We start from the raw sequence: 14,919 nt of genomic DNA on the forward strand, positions 1-14,919 counted from the left end.
GAAGTTTGAAAGGAAGCTAGGGGAATAGAGATTGGGGATTTGAAGATAATATTTGAAGCCATGGGAGTATAGCTGGTCATCCAGGAGAATGTATAAAGAAAGAAAAAGAGAGGACTCAGAGTAGAAACTTACACTTAAGGGAATCTACTTCACACCACAAAACAGACATGTCTCTGAGATAGTGTGGGTTCTATTCCAGATCACTGCAATACAGTGAATATTGCAATAAGAAGAGCCAATATATTTTTGTTTCCCAGTGCATAAAAAGCTGTGTTTACACTGTACTGTAGTCTATTAAGTGTGCAATAGCATTATGTCTAAAAAAGATGTACATACATTAAGCAAAAAATACTTTATTGCTGGGGCGCCTGGGTGGCACAGCGGTTAAGCGCCTGCCTTCAGCTCAGGGCGTGATCCCGGCATTGTGGGATCGAGCCCCACATCAGGCTCCTCCACTATGAGCCTGCTTCTTCCTCTCCCGCTCCCCCTGCTTGTGTTCCCTCTCTTGCTGGCTGTCTCTATCTCTGTCAAATAAATAAATAAAAATCTTTAAAAAAATACTTTATTGCTAGAAAACTGCTAACTATCGTGTGACCTTTTAATGGGTCATAATCTTCTTGCTAATGGAGGGTCTTCCCTTGATCTTGATGTCTGCTGACTGATCAGGGTGATGGTTGACAAAAGGTGGGGTTGCTTTGGCAATTTCTTAAAGGAAGACAATGAAGTTTGCCATATCAATTGACTGTTCCTTTCATGAACGATGTCTCTGTGGCATGTGATGTTGTTTGATACCATTTTGCCCACAGAAGTTGTTTCAAAATTGGAGTCAATCCTCTCAAATGTTGCTGCTGCTTTAACAACTAATATTTATGTACTATTCTAAATCTTTTGTTGTCAATTCAACAATCTTCACAGCATCTTCACCAGAAGTAGATTCCATCTCAAGAAACCACTTCCATTCCTTGTCTATTTAAGTTCTATCATGAGATTGCAGCAATTCAGTCATATCTTCAGGTCTTATTTCTAATTTCAGTTCTCCTGCTATTTCTACTACATCTGCAGTTACTTCCTTCATTGAGGTCTTGAACCCCTCAAAGTCATCTGAGAGGGTGCAATTAATTTCTTCCAAACTCTTGTCAATGTTGATATTTTGACTACTTCCCATGAACCATGAGTGTTTTTAATGACATCTAGAATGAACCTTTTCCAGAAGGTTTTCAATTTACTTTGCCCAGATCCATCAGAGGAATCACCATCTATGGCAGCTACGCCCTTAGCAAATCTATTTCTTAAAGGTGAAATTACTCCTTGATCCATAGGCTACATAATGGATGCTGTGTTAGCAAGTATGGAAACAATATTAATCTCGTCATTTGTTTCCATCAGAGCTCTTGGATGACCAGGTGCATTGTCAATGATTAGCAATATTCTGAAAGGAATTATTATTTTTTCTTAATAGTAGGTCTCGACAGTAGGCTTAAAATATTCAGTAAGCCATATTGCAAACAGATGTGCTCTCATCAAGGCTTTGTTGTTCCATTTACGGACCACAGGCAGTATAGATATAGGATAATTCTTAAGGGAACTAGGACCTTCAAAATGGTAAATGAGCCTTGGCTTCAACTTAAAGTCACCAGCTGCATCGGCCCTTAACAAGAGAGTCAGCCTGTTCTTTGAAACTTTGAAACTAGGCATTGACTTCTCTCTAGCTATGAAAGCCCTCAATGGCCTCTACTTCCAATATAAGGCTATTTAATTTACATTGAAAATCTGTTTTTTTTCATGTAGCCACCTTCATGAATGATCTTAGCTACATTTCTGGATAACTTGCTGCAGCTTCTAGATCAGTTCTTGCTGCTTCCCTTATATTTCTGTGTTATGGAGAAGGCTTCTTTCCTTAAACCATATGAACTAACCTCTGCTAACTGCAAACTTCTTCTGCAGCTTTCTCAACTCTCCCAGCCTTCACAGAAATGAAAAATGTTAGCATCTTGCTCTGGATTAGACTTTGGCTTAAGGGAATGTTGTGACTTGTTTTATCTTCTATCCAGATCACTAAAACTTTTTCCATATCAGCAATAAGGTTGTTTTGCTTTCTTATCATTCACTGGAGCAGTACTTTCAACTCCTTCAAGAACTTTTCCTTTGCATTCACAACTTAGTGAACTGTTTGGCACAAGAAGCCTAGCTGCTGGCCTATCTCAGCTTTTGACTTGCCTTCCTCAATAAGTTTAATAATTTCTAGCTTTTGATTTAAAGTGAGAGATGCATTCCTCTCACTTGAATACTTAGATCATTGTAGGCTTATTAATTTGCCTAATTTCAATATTGATGAGTCTCATTGAATAGCGAGGCTCAAGGTGTTGGAGAAAGGTGGAAAAACAGTTGGGCAGTATTACAGTCAAAACAGACATTGGTTGATTAAGTCCACCATTTTATATGGGTGCAGTTCAGGACACCCTGAAACAATTACAATAGTACATCAAAGATCACTAACCACTGATCACCATAACAAAAACAGTAATAACGAAAAAGTTTGAAATACTACAAGAATTACCAAAATATGACATGGAGACATGAAGTGAGCAAATGCTATAGGAAAAACGTCACCCAAAATCTTGCTTGATGCAGGGTTGACACAAACCTTTAATTTGTAAACAAAGGAAAACAAACAAAACTCTCTGCAAAGCACAATAAAATGAGGTACACCTGTTTTTACTTCCAAAATGTGTTTTTCTTTCCTAAGTGGGGAAAACTTATTGTGTATAGATATGTGTGCACCAGGGCATGGGAGAATGTAATGTGTGTGTATGAATGGAATGTGCATGATAAGGGGATACTAGTATGCATTTCTGGAGCTGGTGAAGGTCTTTGGTTCATCTAGTGGTGGCTGTATTCGCTTTCTCCGCCTCAGCTTCTTTTCTCCTTTTCTTTCCATCTTTTCTTTTGTTCTTGTCTCCTCCTCCCCTTTCTACATATCTGCATGCTCCTTCACCACCAATTGAAAGCCTAATGAATGGGTTGGCAAAACAGACCAGTGTGAGATTTGGGGGCTGTGTTTTGAAACACAGTATTGGGAGTGTGGTTGGGACTGGAAGGAAAGACAGGGCTGGACATGTGGTCAGAGTCAGGAGTGGGGAGTGGTATGTGGTTGGAGAATTTGAAACATTTCCCTTTTTTTAAATATTTTTTATTATGTTATGTTAGTCACCATACAGTACATCCCTGGTTTTTGATGTAAAGTTCGATGATTCATTAGTTGCATATAACACCCAGTGCACCATGCAATACGTGCCCTCCTTATTACCCATCACCAGCCTATCCCATTTCAAATTCTGCCATTGTTATGCATTAACACTGAGTATGAATGTGTTTCTTTCTGGACCTGGGCCTGGGGGTCTGTCTAGCTTCCAGTTTGTTTTAATCAGGCCTTTTGGTGAGGTTGCCCTCATCACTGCTACTTAAGCTCAGAAGTGACATTATTATTTTTTAGCAGAAATAGGCTGCTCTGCTCATACCTTCTAGGGATTTCAGACTAGAGCAGTTGAAGAACTGTAAATAATAGTTAATGAGAGTATCAGCATTTACTGAAATGCATATGCCATGTGAATAGGAGGATATATTCTCTCTTCCTTTCTAGCTGTGTGACCATAGATAGGTTACCTCACCTCTCTGAACCTCAGTATCCTAAATGTAAAATGGGGATAATAATTCCTACCATAGATTTCTACTACAAAGATTAAATATAAATGAGCCAAGGGCTCTGAAATTAAGTGATTGACAAATGTGAGTTCCTTTCTCCAGTTCCTTCTACCCCTTCCTTTGCTCCCTCCTTCTTTCCCCCTCCCATTACATGTTTACCTGTGCCACGTGTGAACATACGTATTTATAGTACTTATCCCCACTTTAAATTCTTAAACAAAGTGACGTAACCTTTGTATATTACTGTAAAATTGTCTAAAGCAAGCTGTCTGATGAGAAATCTGTTGTCTTCTAAATTTTTCCCCCTGAAGGTTTAAAGTGTTGTTTCTCTTTGGTTGCTTTCTAGATCTTTTCTTTGCCCTTTGTTTTCAGAAGGTTGATTATGATGTGTCTTGGTGTGAATTTCTTCATGTTTATCCTGATGGTGTTTGTTTTGCTTGTTGAATCTGGGGGTTCATATCCTTTGCTCAATTTGGGAAGTTTTAGCCACTATTTCTTTAAGTACTTTCCTAGTCCTGAATCTTTCTCTTCCCTTCCTGAGAGTCTGTTGACATATATGTTAGATCTTTTGTTATAGTTCCAAAGGCCTGGAGGCTCTGCTTAATTCTTTCTTTTTTCTGGGGGGAGAATCTAATTCTCCTTCGTTTGGATTGTGAGATGTCTACTGTTTGATGTTTAAGTTGTCTGACTTTTTTCCTTTGTCTTCTCCATCTTGCTGTGGAGCCCATCTATTCAGTGTGTGTGTGTGTGTGTGTGTGTGTGTGTGTGTGTGTGTATTTTGGCTATTGTATTTTTTTCAGTTCACAAATTTCTATTTGGTTCTCCCTTATGTTTGATATAACCTTGCTGAGACTTCCTATTTATATGCTGAGATATTTGATTTTACTATTTGTTTTAAGTATGTTGCAATCACTTAGTGAATCATTTTTGCAATAGCCTTTAAAATCTTTGTAAGATAATTCTTATATCTGTGTCATCTCAATATTCTCAAGGGTTTACTTTCTCTTGTCATTGAAATTGATAATCTTGGTATGGCAAGTGATTTTTCTAAAAATTAAATTTGGACAATAGATCTCTTTTAAATCTTTTGGTTTTGCAGACCTGACATGTTCCTTGTGCAGGAAATGAGGAGTATAAGTTCAGGTTCTTCACTAGGTCTCTGGTTGACCCCCAGGTTTGCAAGGGACTCCTTGTTATTGCTGGTTGCTGGTGGGAGTTCAGCCCTCTCTGCAGGACTCTGATGTAGCCATCCCAGCTAGCAGTAGGAATGCCTGGTTTATACTGGTGAGGGTAGTCTCCCCATGTGGTCTCCACTAGGAAGGGCTACTTCTTCTCCCAACCATACCTTCTTTTGGGGGTTGGGCAGAGGCTTCTTTAAAGTTCAGTAAGAGTAGAAATCTAGTCTCTTCACTTGCAGGCCTAAGCTTCTTACTAGCTACATTGTTATTATGATAGCTGGCCTTTTGGCACACCAAAGTAACTCACTCCTTATGATTCTGCAGAAAAATATTGCAACATAACCCCCCTCTCCAGCCTTTCCTAGACCCTCTGTGGGATAGAGTGTGAAAACCAGAGCCTCTGCACACAAATTGACTGGGTTCCTGTCAAAATCTGGCATTTTCAAGCTGTTTGGTTCTGGGAGAGTTACCTAAATGTTCTGAGTTTCCATTTCCCAGTTGTAATGAGGTGTAGGAAGCTCTCAGGACTCTTGCTGAAATAAGCAATAGTGGGTCAATGAACTGGGCACACCAGGTGCTCAATAAATCACAGTTCCCTTCCCTTTACACCCCTGCAGAAGTAGAGATGCAATCCCTCCAAAGGACAAAAAAGCTCAAGTGCTTCCCTACACCACCTACAATGTGTGAGTCTCACCAAAGACATTCATTCCAAGGGTTAAGTCTCTTGATCCAAAGTCTTATTTCTTAAAGAGACACATTTGATATCCACATCCTTTTCCCCAGGTTCGATGAAAACACTAAAGGGAGACTGTCCAACCCAGGCCACTCTCAGAATGAGGGTGGAAGCTGGGGCCGGCGAGGACTGGTTCTGGCAAAGCAGAGTAGGTGAAGGAAAAGCCTGGCGCCAGCCCAGACAGTCCACTTGTCCGGCGATATTGTGTTCTGAGCAAGGACAACATCATCTCCTGCCAAAGCTGTGCCTGGAAGGAAGGGGTCGCAGGCAACTTCCACTTTGCTGGCCTGCCCTTGACCTCTGGCACCTTAGAGCTGCAGCTGAGCTCCCACCATCTGGCGCAGCCACCGCCTCCCCCGTCCCCATTGCTCCCATCCCCCTTACAGAGCACCGGGTAGGAGAGGAAGAAGGTGGTGAATGAATGCAAAAAATACACACGCGCGAGTGCTTGCCTTCCTACCAGTCCCAGCCTGCAGGCTACTTCTGCACCCCCAGCTCTCAGTTCCTGGCAGCGACCACCAGCCCCAGTGCGCTGGACTTTGCTCTCTAAAAGGCTAGCTTGAGCTCTAGGTCCTGAAGTTGATCAGGAGATTGGAAAAAATCTTGACTCCGAAAGAGCAAGGAGTCACATACACCATGGAGCAAACAAACACTAAAAAAAAAAAAATGGATCTAAGAATGCTGTCCCCCAACTCCCACCCCAAGATGAAAAAAGCTGTCTTGGAACCAACACTCCCACCACCCACCGCCCACTCCCACCCCCGCCCCGTCCTCCCCAACTCCCTTGTGTCTCCATCTGGCTTTCTCTCTGACATCTGGCAAGAAGTCTCTCCTGGTCAGTCTCTCCGCTAGCCTCAGTTCCGACACTTTCCAGCCTCCCTCCCATGCTTGAATTCCGTAAGGTGTTCCTTTCCGGCCCCTCTCCACAAGTAGCTTAACAATAGATACTTTCCATAGGCAACTCAGCTCTCTCCCGCAGCGGGGGATTTGGGGGGCCTCAAGGGGTCTGAGGGGCACTGCAATGTTCCACTTACCTGATCTCTTTAATGCTTTCCAATTTGCACATGATTTCTTGCTCATCTGCCATGCTTTTCACTCTCAATTTCACCTCCCGAGAAGTGTACAAACACACAGGACCAGGGATACAATAGACACAGCGTAACCACCGCCTCCGGGCATGGGGCTCTGAGCCTGTGCGGTAGGGATTCAGAGCAGCCCTGGGAGCTGTAGTCCTCAGCTCCAGGACCAGCCAGGCAGCCCAGGGACCAGCGGGACTACAACTCCCAGAAGGCCAAGCGAGACAAGCCTGTTTCTCTTCCTGCAGTCACATTTTAAATCAATTTGTCACAGATTATCATGTCAAAGGTTCTGAGGTGTTCAAGGGAACGAGGATATTCGACTGGCCTGTGCGGAAAAAAATGGGGAAAAAATACCCCAGAATGCAACTGGAGATATAAAAGATGTACTCACACCCTTCCCGGGGCCCTTACGCCTACCCACTCCCAAAAAGGTAACCAGGAGTCCCTAATTAGTGGACGCTTTCCTGCTGGTGAAAAACTCTGTAGAAGAATTCTGTTTTGAGATGTTGAGTGTTCCGGCTGCTGCCTGGGAATTAGTGGCTTTGGCATTCAGATGGAGATGGGGGGGGGGTGGGATTAGAGAAGAGGCGGGGGAGGAAGGAGGGAGCAGATGCTAAAGCTGGGGGAATGGGGGAGTGACCTAGTTCCTTTCAGCCCTCCATCCATTCTAAAAACAGTTACTGAGCTCAGATCTTTTTATTCTTTTTTTAAAATTCAAAGTAGTGTAGTGTTCAATGATTCATTAGTTGTGTATAACACCTAATGCTCATCAGATCAGGTGCCCTCCTTAATGCCCATTACCCAGTTACCCCATCCCCCCACCCACTCCTTTTCTACAACCCTCAGTTTGTTTCCCAGAGTCAAGAGTCTCTCATGGCTTGTCTCCCTCTCTGATTTCTTCCCATTTAGTTTTCCTTCCCTTCCACTATGATCTCTGTGCTATTATATTCCACATATGAGTGAAACCGTATGATAATTGTCTTTCTCTGAATGACTTATTTCACTTAGCATAATATCATACCCTCCAGTTCCATCCATGTTGATATAAATAGTAGGTATTCATCCTTTCTGATGGCTGGGTAATATTCCATTGTATGTATGAACCACATCTTCTTCTTCCATTCATCTGTTGAAGGACATCTCGGCTCCTTCCACAGTTCGGCTATTTTGAACAGATTTTGCCAGTCAATGAAGGAGGTACTTGGGGGGGGGGTCACTGGGTGAGGCAAAAATAAATAAAAACAAGTCCTCAGCTTTGAGGAACAGGAGACTGTAAGGTGACCCATTAATTACAGTGCAGTGTTCTATCATAATACAGGAATGGATAAGGAGTAACCGGAGCAGAGAAGATGTAAATAGGTCTCAAAAGATGACTGAGAATTTGTCAGACCATTGAGGAGGATGGACTTTCCAGGGGAGGGCACAATACATATAGAAAGGAAAGGATAAGTGGGCCATGGTGTCTGAGGTATAAGGTTCATATATGGGGTGTGGAGGTGGGAAAAGTATGTAGAAAAGATAAGTTGGAGCCAGAATGTGAAAGACTTTGAATGTCACACTAAAGAATTTGGTCTTAATCATATAAGCACATATTTATTCAATATGCATTTATTAAGTGCTTACTGTGTGCCAAATAATGCCAAATTATTTTCTGTTTCAAAGCATGGGAGTAGTAAGATTGGAGGGATGTCTTAGGGAGGTGACTCTAGTGGCAAAGTGGAAAATGATTAAGAGATGATGAGAGCATGTAAGAAACAGTTGCTCTGAGAGCACAGGCCCAGAGAGCTGGGCTTCAGACAAAAAGAGGACTTTGGTTCACTCCCAACTAAAGGTGAATCAGAACTCTCTCTGAGCTTGTTCTTTCTTTTTCTTGGTCTCAGTTTTCTCATTTGAAAAATGAACCTATTTAGCCCCACTTTAAAGGCTTGCTGTGAGTGCTCAATGAAAACATCCCCAGTGGTGCAGAATACAGGGCTTGATATTTTTTAGATGCTAGAGAAAAGTTAGTGGAATATAAATCTCAGGACATTCTGAATATCCACACTGAGTTAAAGAGTTCTCTAGGGAAAAAATTAAAGGCCTTCTCTTCTTTGGATCCCAGACATACCTTTCACAACCAGGAAATTCTCAGCGGTATCGTCTAATACTTTCTTCACAGTCTTGAAGATCCCTGTCATATAGTGCTACTAGCAAGCATTTGAAGACTATAGAGTTAGTTGGTCACAAAGACTGTGGGTATGAGCTACACTACCATAGAGTCCAGAGGCAAGAATTGGCCCCAGTCCTGTCTTGCAAGAGGAGGGTGAAGGGAACAAGTCCGTGTAAATGTGTGACCTACATCAGCTACTGTGCTGAGAGGTGCATGTGCAGTCCTTCATTTCATCTTCACAACCACTATGAAAGTGGTAAGTAGATTCATCCCCCTTTACAAGGAAGAAAACTGACTCATATAGGGAAAGTGGCTTGGCCCAAGGTCACACATTAAGTTATAAAACTAGAGCCTGGGCTCAGGTTGAACCAAGTTAGTTGTAGATTAAAAAGGAAATCTGTATGAAAAAAATATGTATATCAAAAGTAAAATGGGGTCTTAGATGTATGTATTTATGTCAAACATAAATTGCTTAATAATATGAATTAACTCTGGTTTAAGGAGAAATGGAAGGTGTGTATGGTGATGTGTGGGAAGCAATTTTGGAATTTCCTTATAGATTTTAAAACTAATGTTTCTTCTTTCACTATCCACTTACTCTTAGAGTATTAATCTTGCTCTGTTCACATATCTGGTAAGGGTCTAGACGTGGCTTTGCATCTGTGTAAATGAAATGTGTTGATAGCTTCACAGTCTGATTTTGAAAGTAATTTTGCAAATATCTTGTCTTTCAAGCCTCACTAAAACCCCATTTCACAGATGAGGAAACAGGCCAAGAGAGGCAAAGGACTGTCCAAAGTCACCCACCCTGTCTGACACAGAAACAAGACTCCCAATTCAGGGTCTTCTACTCTTCCTGTAGCCCCCACACTGCCTGTATCAAGCTGCTGTGGTCCCCATGGAATCCAAATGTCTGTTATTTCAGGAAAATGGTATTCTCCAATATGGGTAGCCTGCAGAGGGCCAAGTATGTCCTATGCACCCAATCCATAGACATTAAAAAGAGATGACAGTTAATCTAGGAGGAGGGATCTTGGGAGCACCTAGAGCTTGGAAGGTTTGTGCTATGTGTAACAATCAAGGTGTCAAATTAAGGAAAGTGTTCATCTATGAGTTTATCTTGACTTCTTGACCTCTTTAATGACAGGTATCTCACCTGCTCTTTACTGAGTTGTAAGAAACCAGGCTAGCAAGGAAGGGGAGGAAAATTTTAAAGATAAGAGAGGGGAATAGAAATAAATTATAGCCTTCTTCCCCTTCTCCTGAAGCAGTACTTAAAACAATACCTTCAAGCCAAGCTGGTAGTCTTCCTATAGCAAGTCTTCAGTAACTCTCAGTTGATTAGGAGTCTGTGATGGATGAGAGGACATTTATAAGATGTGCTAGCAGTGGGTTCTAATGCATTATTTTATTAGAAAAACTGATTTGAGGTGGCAGGGGAAAAAAAAACCTTAGTCCTATCAGGACCAACATTGTCCTTCTTTGTAAGAAACAAGTAAGAAGGGCAAGGGATGTTGGGGTGAATACCATTAAAATGCAAGGAATTGGCAAAGGAGAAGCCAGCCAGTTGCTTGTTGACATGATGCTTTCAGGAAATAGATCAAGATTTAAGAGGAGAGCCAAAATGTTTGAATTCATGTGTCTTTTCCTGTGCTTCAATACTGAACTGAACCAAAAGAGGAGGCAGAGATGCAACAACAACTTTAAATCTGAATTGCATTTCAAAAAGTACTGCAAACTGAGGGCTTCAGAGGGGAGAGGGGTAGGGGAATGGGATTAAGGAGGGCACGTATTGCATGGTGCACTGTGTGTTATACACTAGTAATGAACCATGGAACTTTACATAAAAAACTAGGAATGTACTGTACGGTGACTAACATAATATAAAATATTATTTAAAAAAGAAGAAGATGTGGTCCATACATACAATGGAATATTACTCAGCCATCAGAAAGAACGATTACCCAACATTTGCAGTAACATGGACAGGACTGGAGGAGATTATGTTAAGTGAAATAAGTCAAGCAGAGAAAGACAACTATCATATGGTTTCACTCATTTATGGAACATAAGAAATAGCAGGAAGATCGGTAGGAGAAGGAAGGGAATGAAGGGGGGTAAACAGAAGTGGGAATGAGCCATGAGAGACTATGGACTCTGGGAAACAAACTGAGGGCTTCAGAGGGGAGGGGGTGGGGGGATTGGGATAGGCTGATGATGGGTATTAAGGAGGGCACATATTGCATGGAGCACTGGGTGGTATACGCAAATAATGAATCATGGAACACTACATCAAAAACTAATGATGTACTCTATGGTGACAAACATAACATAATAACAAATTATTATAAAAAATTTTTTTAAAAAGTACTGAAAAGTACTTATTAAGTTTCTCAAATCATGTTTCTTAAGTAACATTTATTTTTTTTAACGATTTTATTTATTTATTTGACAGAGAGGCAATGAGAGAAGGAACACAAGCCAGGGGAGTGGGAGAGGGAGAATCAGGCTTCCCGCTGAGCAGGGAGCCCGATTCAGGGCTCCACGCAGGGCTCGATCCCAGAACGCTGGGATCATGACCTGAGCCAAACGCTTAACAACTGAGCCACCCAGACGCCCTTTAAGTAGCATTTCTAAGAGAAAAATGAGTCAAAGTTTTTTGGTCATTCATCTAAAAAATATTTATTGTGTACCTATTATGTCAGGCACTATGGTATGTAAGCGAGATCCCATAGTAGATATAACAGACATAGGCCCTGGCCTCAGCAAGATTGCAGGTTTTTTTGGAGACAGAGCAGTTATACTACAAAGATCACACACAAATATATAGCTATACCCAGCAATTAGGGATTGGAAGAAGTCTGGGTTCTGTGAGTAGACATAACAGGAGGACAAACTTAGTCCTGGGCAGAGGGCAGGGTTATAGTCAGAGAAAATCTTCTCAAAGGAAACAAGGCAGGAAAGGAGGGAAAGAGTAGGAGGCATCAAGGATTCATTCATGCAGTCAGCCCTCAAATATTTCTTGGGCATTTACTATATACCAGACACTCTTCTAGATACTGAGGATATAGTGCTTTGCATGTATTAATTCAGATTAATTTTTGCAACAACTCAAGGAAGTATTACTGTTATTATCCCCATTTTTTGGCTGATTGAGGGGAGCATGAGTAGATTGAAGAGATAGGTGGAGATAATATCTTTGTAAACCCATAGAGAGAAGTGCGGACTTTATTTTAATTACAATGGCATCCATTGAGGGTTTTAAGTAGTGGAGTAACATGATCTAGTTTTTTGTTTTTATTTCTACTTTTATTTTTTTAAGATTTTATTTATTTGAGAGAGAGAGAGAGCATGAGCACCAGCAGAGGGAGGGGCAGAGGGACAAGCAGACCTCCCACTGGGTGTGGAGCCCAATGAGGGGCTCCATCCCAGGTCCTTGAGATCATGACCTGAGCCAAAGTCAGACTGAACCACCCAGGCACCCCATGATCTAGTTTTGAAAGATCACTCTGACTGCTATGAGAATAATAGATTCTACTGGGTCAAGAGTGGAAGCAGGAAAACCATTGAAGGACTATTGTAGTTATCCAGGAAATAGATGATGGTGGCTTGGATTGGGGTAGTAACAGTGGGTATGAAGAAAAACAGACTGATTGGAAACATATTATTGGGTCCAGAACTGGTACGATTTGCTCACAGATTGGATAAAGAAGTACAGAAGGAAAGATAGGGCATCTAAAATGATTCCTGGATTTTTAGAGTGGATAATAGGGTAGTGCCATTCATTGAGACAGGCAAGAATGGAAGAGAATAATAGTACATTAGATTTAGAAGGGGTCCCACATGTGGCATATAAAAAAACTGAAGATCAGAAATGGTAATTGACCTGTCTGGGGTCAACCAGTAAGTTGGGAGCAGAGATAGGCAATCCCATTTTCACAGTCTTCCAGAAACGTTTATGTTCTTCATCTCTTCAATTATTCTGGCCTAATAATTCTTATAATGTGTGTGGGGGGGTAATTGAAGACATACTCAAGATTCCCTTAGGAGATGGGAATTGTGGGTGATTAGTATATAATTTGCATCTGCCTACCTGGATTGTGCTAGGTATTTTCAGGCAATGTTTCAGTTGAGATTCTTGCTACTTTTGATGGCTTTTTGTCACTGAACTTTCTTGCTCCTCTATCCTTTCTCACCTACCCAATGTTACTGACCTAAATTCCCCAAAATGAAAGTGCAGAGTATAAAAGAAATGCTGTCAGAATAGGGAAGCTCCACGCCAAGTCTGTGAACCCTATTGTGAAAAACCCTATTATAAAAGTAACCAAGTGTACCTCTACTGAATTTTCTTAGTAAACATTCATCAGCTTCCTCCAGAACTCAAGGAAAAAGATACACTGACTACTGAGTCTATGACCTTGGATTCAAATTCCACCTTTCACACTACCTCCCTGTGTCTTGGGAAAGTATCTTCCCCTACTGGGTCTTAGTCTTCCCATCTTTAAAATGATAGGATGGCACTCTCTAATGTACCTTGGAACATAAAAGAAAATATCTAACAGAGTATACATGCTTAAAAGCCCCATTTTCTAAGCCCAACAAGATGTGAACCTAGGGCCCTCTCTTATTTGTTTCCCTGTGTCATCCATTCCCCCAACTCCCAGTAGATGTGAGTCATTTAAGCCATCGGCCCTTGCTCTTTCCTGTTTATCCTGTTCTAAAGGATACAGTCATTCATTTCCTTGAACTTTCTTCTTATGTGCTTGTTCCCATAGTACTTGTATTCTGACTAGGACCGGTGAGAAATCATGTGAATAACTGCTTTGTTGTATTTATTTCTTAAATGTATTGCAGGTTTTCTAAATCTGTATGGATCAGCTTCCATGAAGGGACAAGCTAAGGATGTAGGAGAGCTGTGTTGAGAAACTGGCTGCACCGGTAACCAGCCAAGTACTCTTTGGGCCTCAGTTTCCTTATTTGTAAAATAACCTCACACTAGATGATGAACTCCAGGGCCTGTTCTATTAATGACATTCTGAGATTCTATTTTCTACCACATATGCTTTTAAAAATTCATCAACTTACTGGGAACATTTGCCAACATTCCTTCCCTCATTCTTTTCTCATTTACTCTGAATCATGCAAAGGAGAGAAGGAGACAGGAGACCTGGCTTCTCTGCCCAGCTTTACCATGAACTCTCTGTGTGACCTGTGCAGGTCTGTTTCCTTTTCTCTGCTTCCATTCCAACATTTCTAACACAAAGGGGTTTGACTAGCTGGTCTGGTATTCTAGTTTAGTGACTTTGGGATACTATGATGCTGTACTTGAGTATCTTTGAGGATTGCTGGGTAGACAAAAGAGCTGGATAACTATATTTGTCTCTTTTCTTACTCCTTGAATATTACCCCCAAACACATAAGCTGATAATGGTCAGAATTTTCCAAGATGTGTGTTCACTTGTGTGTGAATATGTTTGCTGTTCTACTAAATGCTTTCATCTGTATGTTTCATTTTTGCTGCAACCTGTCCTAGTTCTCATTTGGCTTCTATGATAGAGGAGCAGCAGGCTTGATGCTGGGCTTTATCTATGTTGCTGCCCGGAGAGATGGCCAGAGCATTGTTCCCGGAATGACATCATACTGAAATGACATTCCTTCCCTTGGCTTTCAAGCCACAGCACTGCTTTTACTGCCTTTTTCTCTGAGTGTGTTTCTCCTTTGCTCCTTTTCTTCCTCCTGACTTCAAAATAGAAACAATCCCTGAGGTATTGGCATGAAATCTCTTCTTTTTTTCTGCTTTCTCCGTCAGGAAACTGACAACAGCCCTCCCTCTTCCTTCAATTCTTACCTCTTTGAGGATGATCAAACTGTCTAGCTCAAATGGCCTTCAGACCCTCATTACCAAATGCCTGCTTTATATCTCCAGGACGAGGTATGGAGCTGGGCTGAGTGTTACCAGGGTCCTCTCACATTTTTCCCAGTTTGGGGCACCTTGGAACCATCCATAGATCCCCCCTCATTCAGCTGTTTAAGGATTATATGAAAAAAGATAAGGTGTGAAAAAGCACCCAGCATAAT

General features: G+C 41.5%; 1 protein-coding gene across 4 annotated transcripts in view; it reads right to left on the reverse strand.

The window, feature by feature from the left end:
* Positions 1-6,840, reverse strand: part of ZC4H2 (zinc finger C4H2-type containing) — a 52,839-nt gene extending 45,999 nt beyond the window's left edge. Inside the window, exon 1 of one of the 4 annotated variants that reach the window (XM_026487616.4) lies at positions 6,648-6,840. In XM_026487616.4, coding sequence (XP_026343401.1) covers positions 6,648-6,700 — 53 coding nt within the window. In that variant the 5' untranslated portion in view covers positions 6,701-6,840. The remainder of the gene's footprint in view (positions 1-6,647) is intronic. The other 3 variants (XM_026487620.4, XM_057312136.1, XM_057312135.1) reach the window with 3 other exon arrangements.
* Positions 6,841-14,919: the final 8,079 nt, after the last annotated feature.

Source organism: Ursus arctos, chromosome X (genome assembly GCF_023065955.2).
Source record: "Ursus arctos isolate Adak ecotype North America chromosome X, UrsArc2.0, whole genome shotgun sequence".
Classification (NCBI taxonomy): domain Eukaryota; kingdom Metazoa; phylum Chordata; class Mammalia; order Carnivora; family Ursidae; genus Ursus; species Ursus arctos.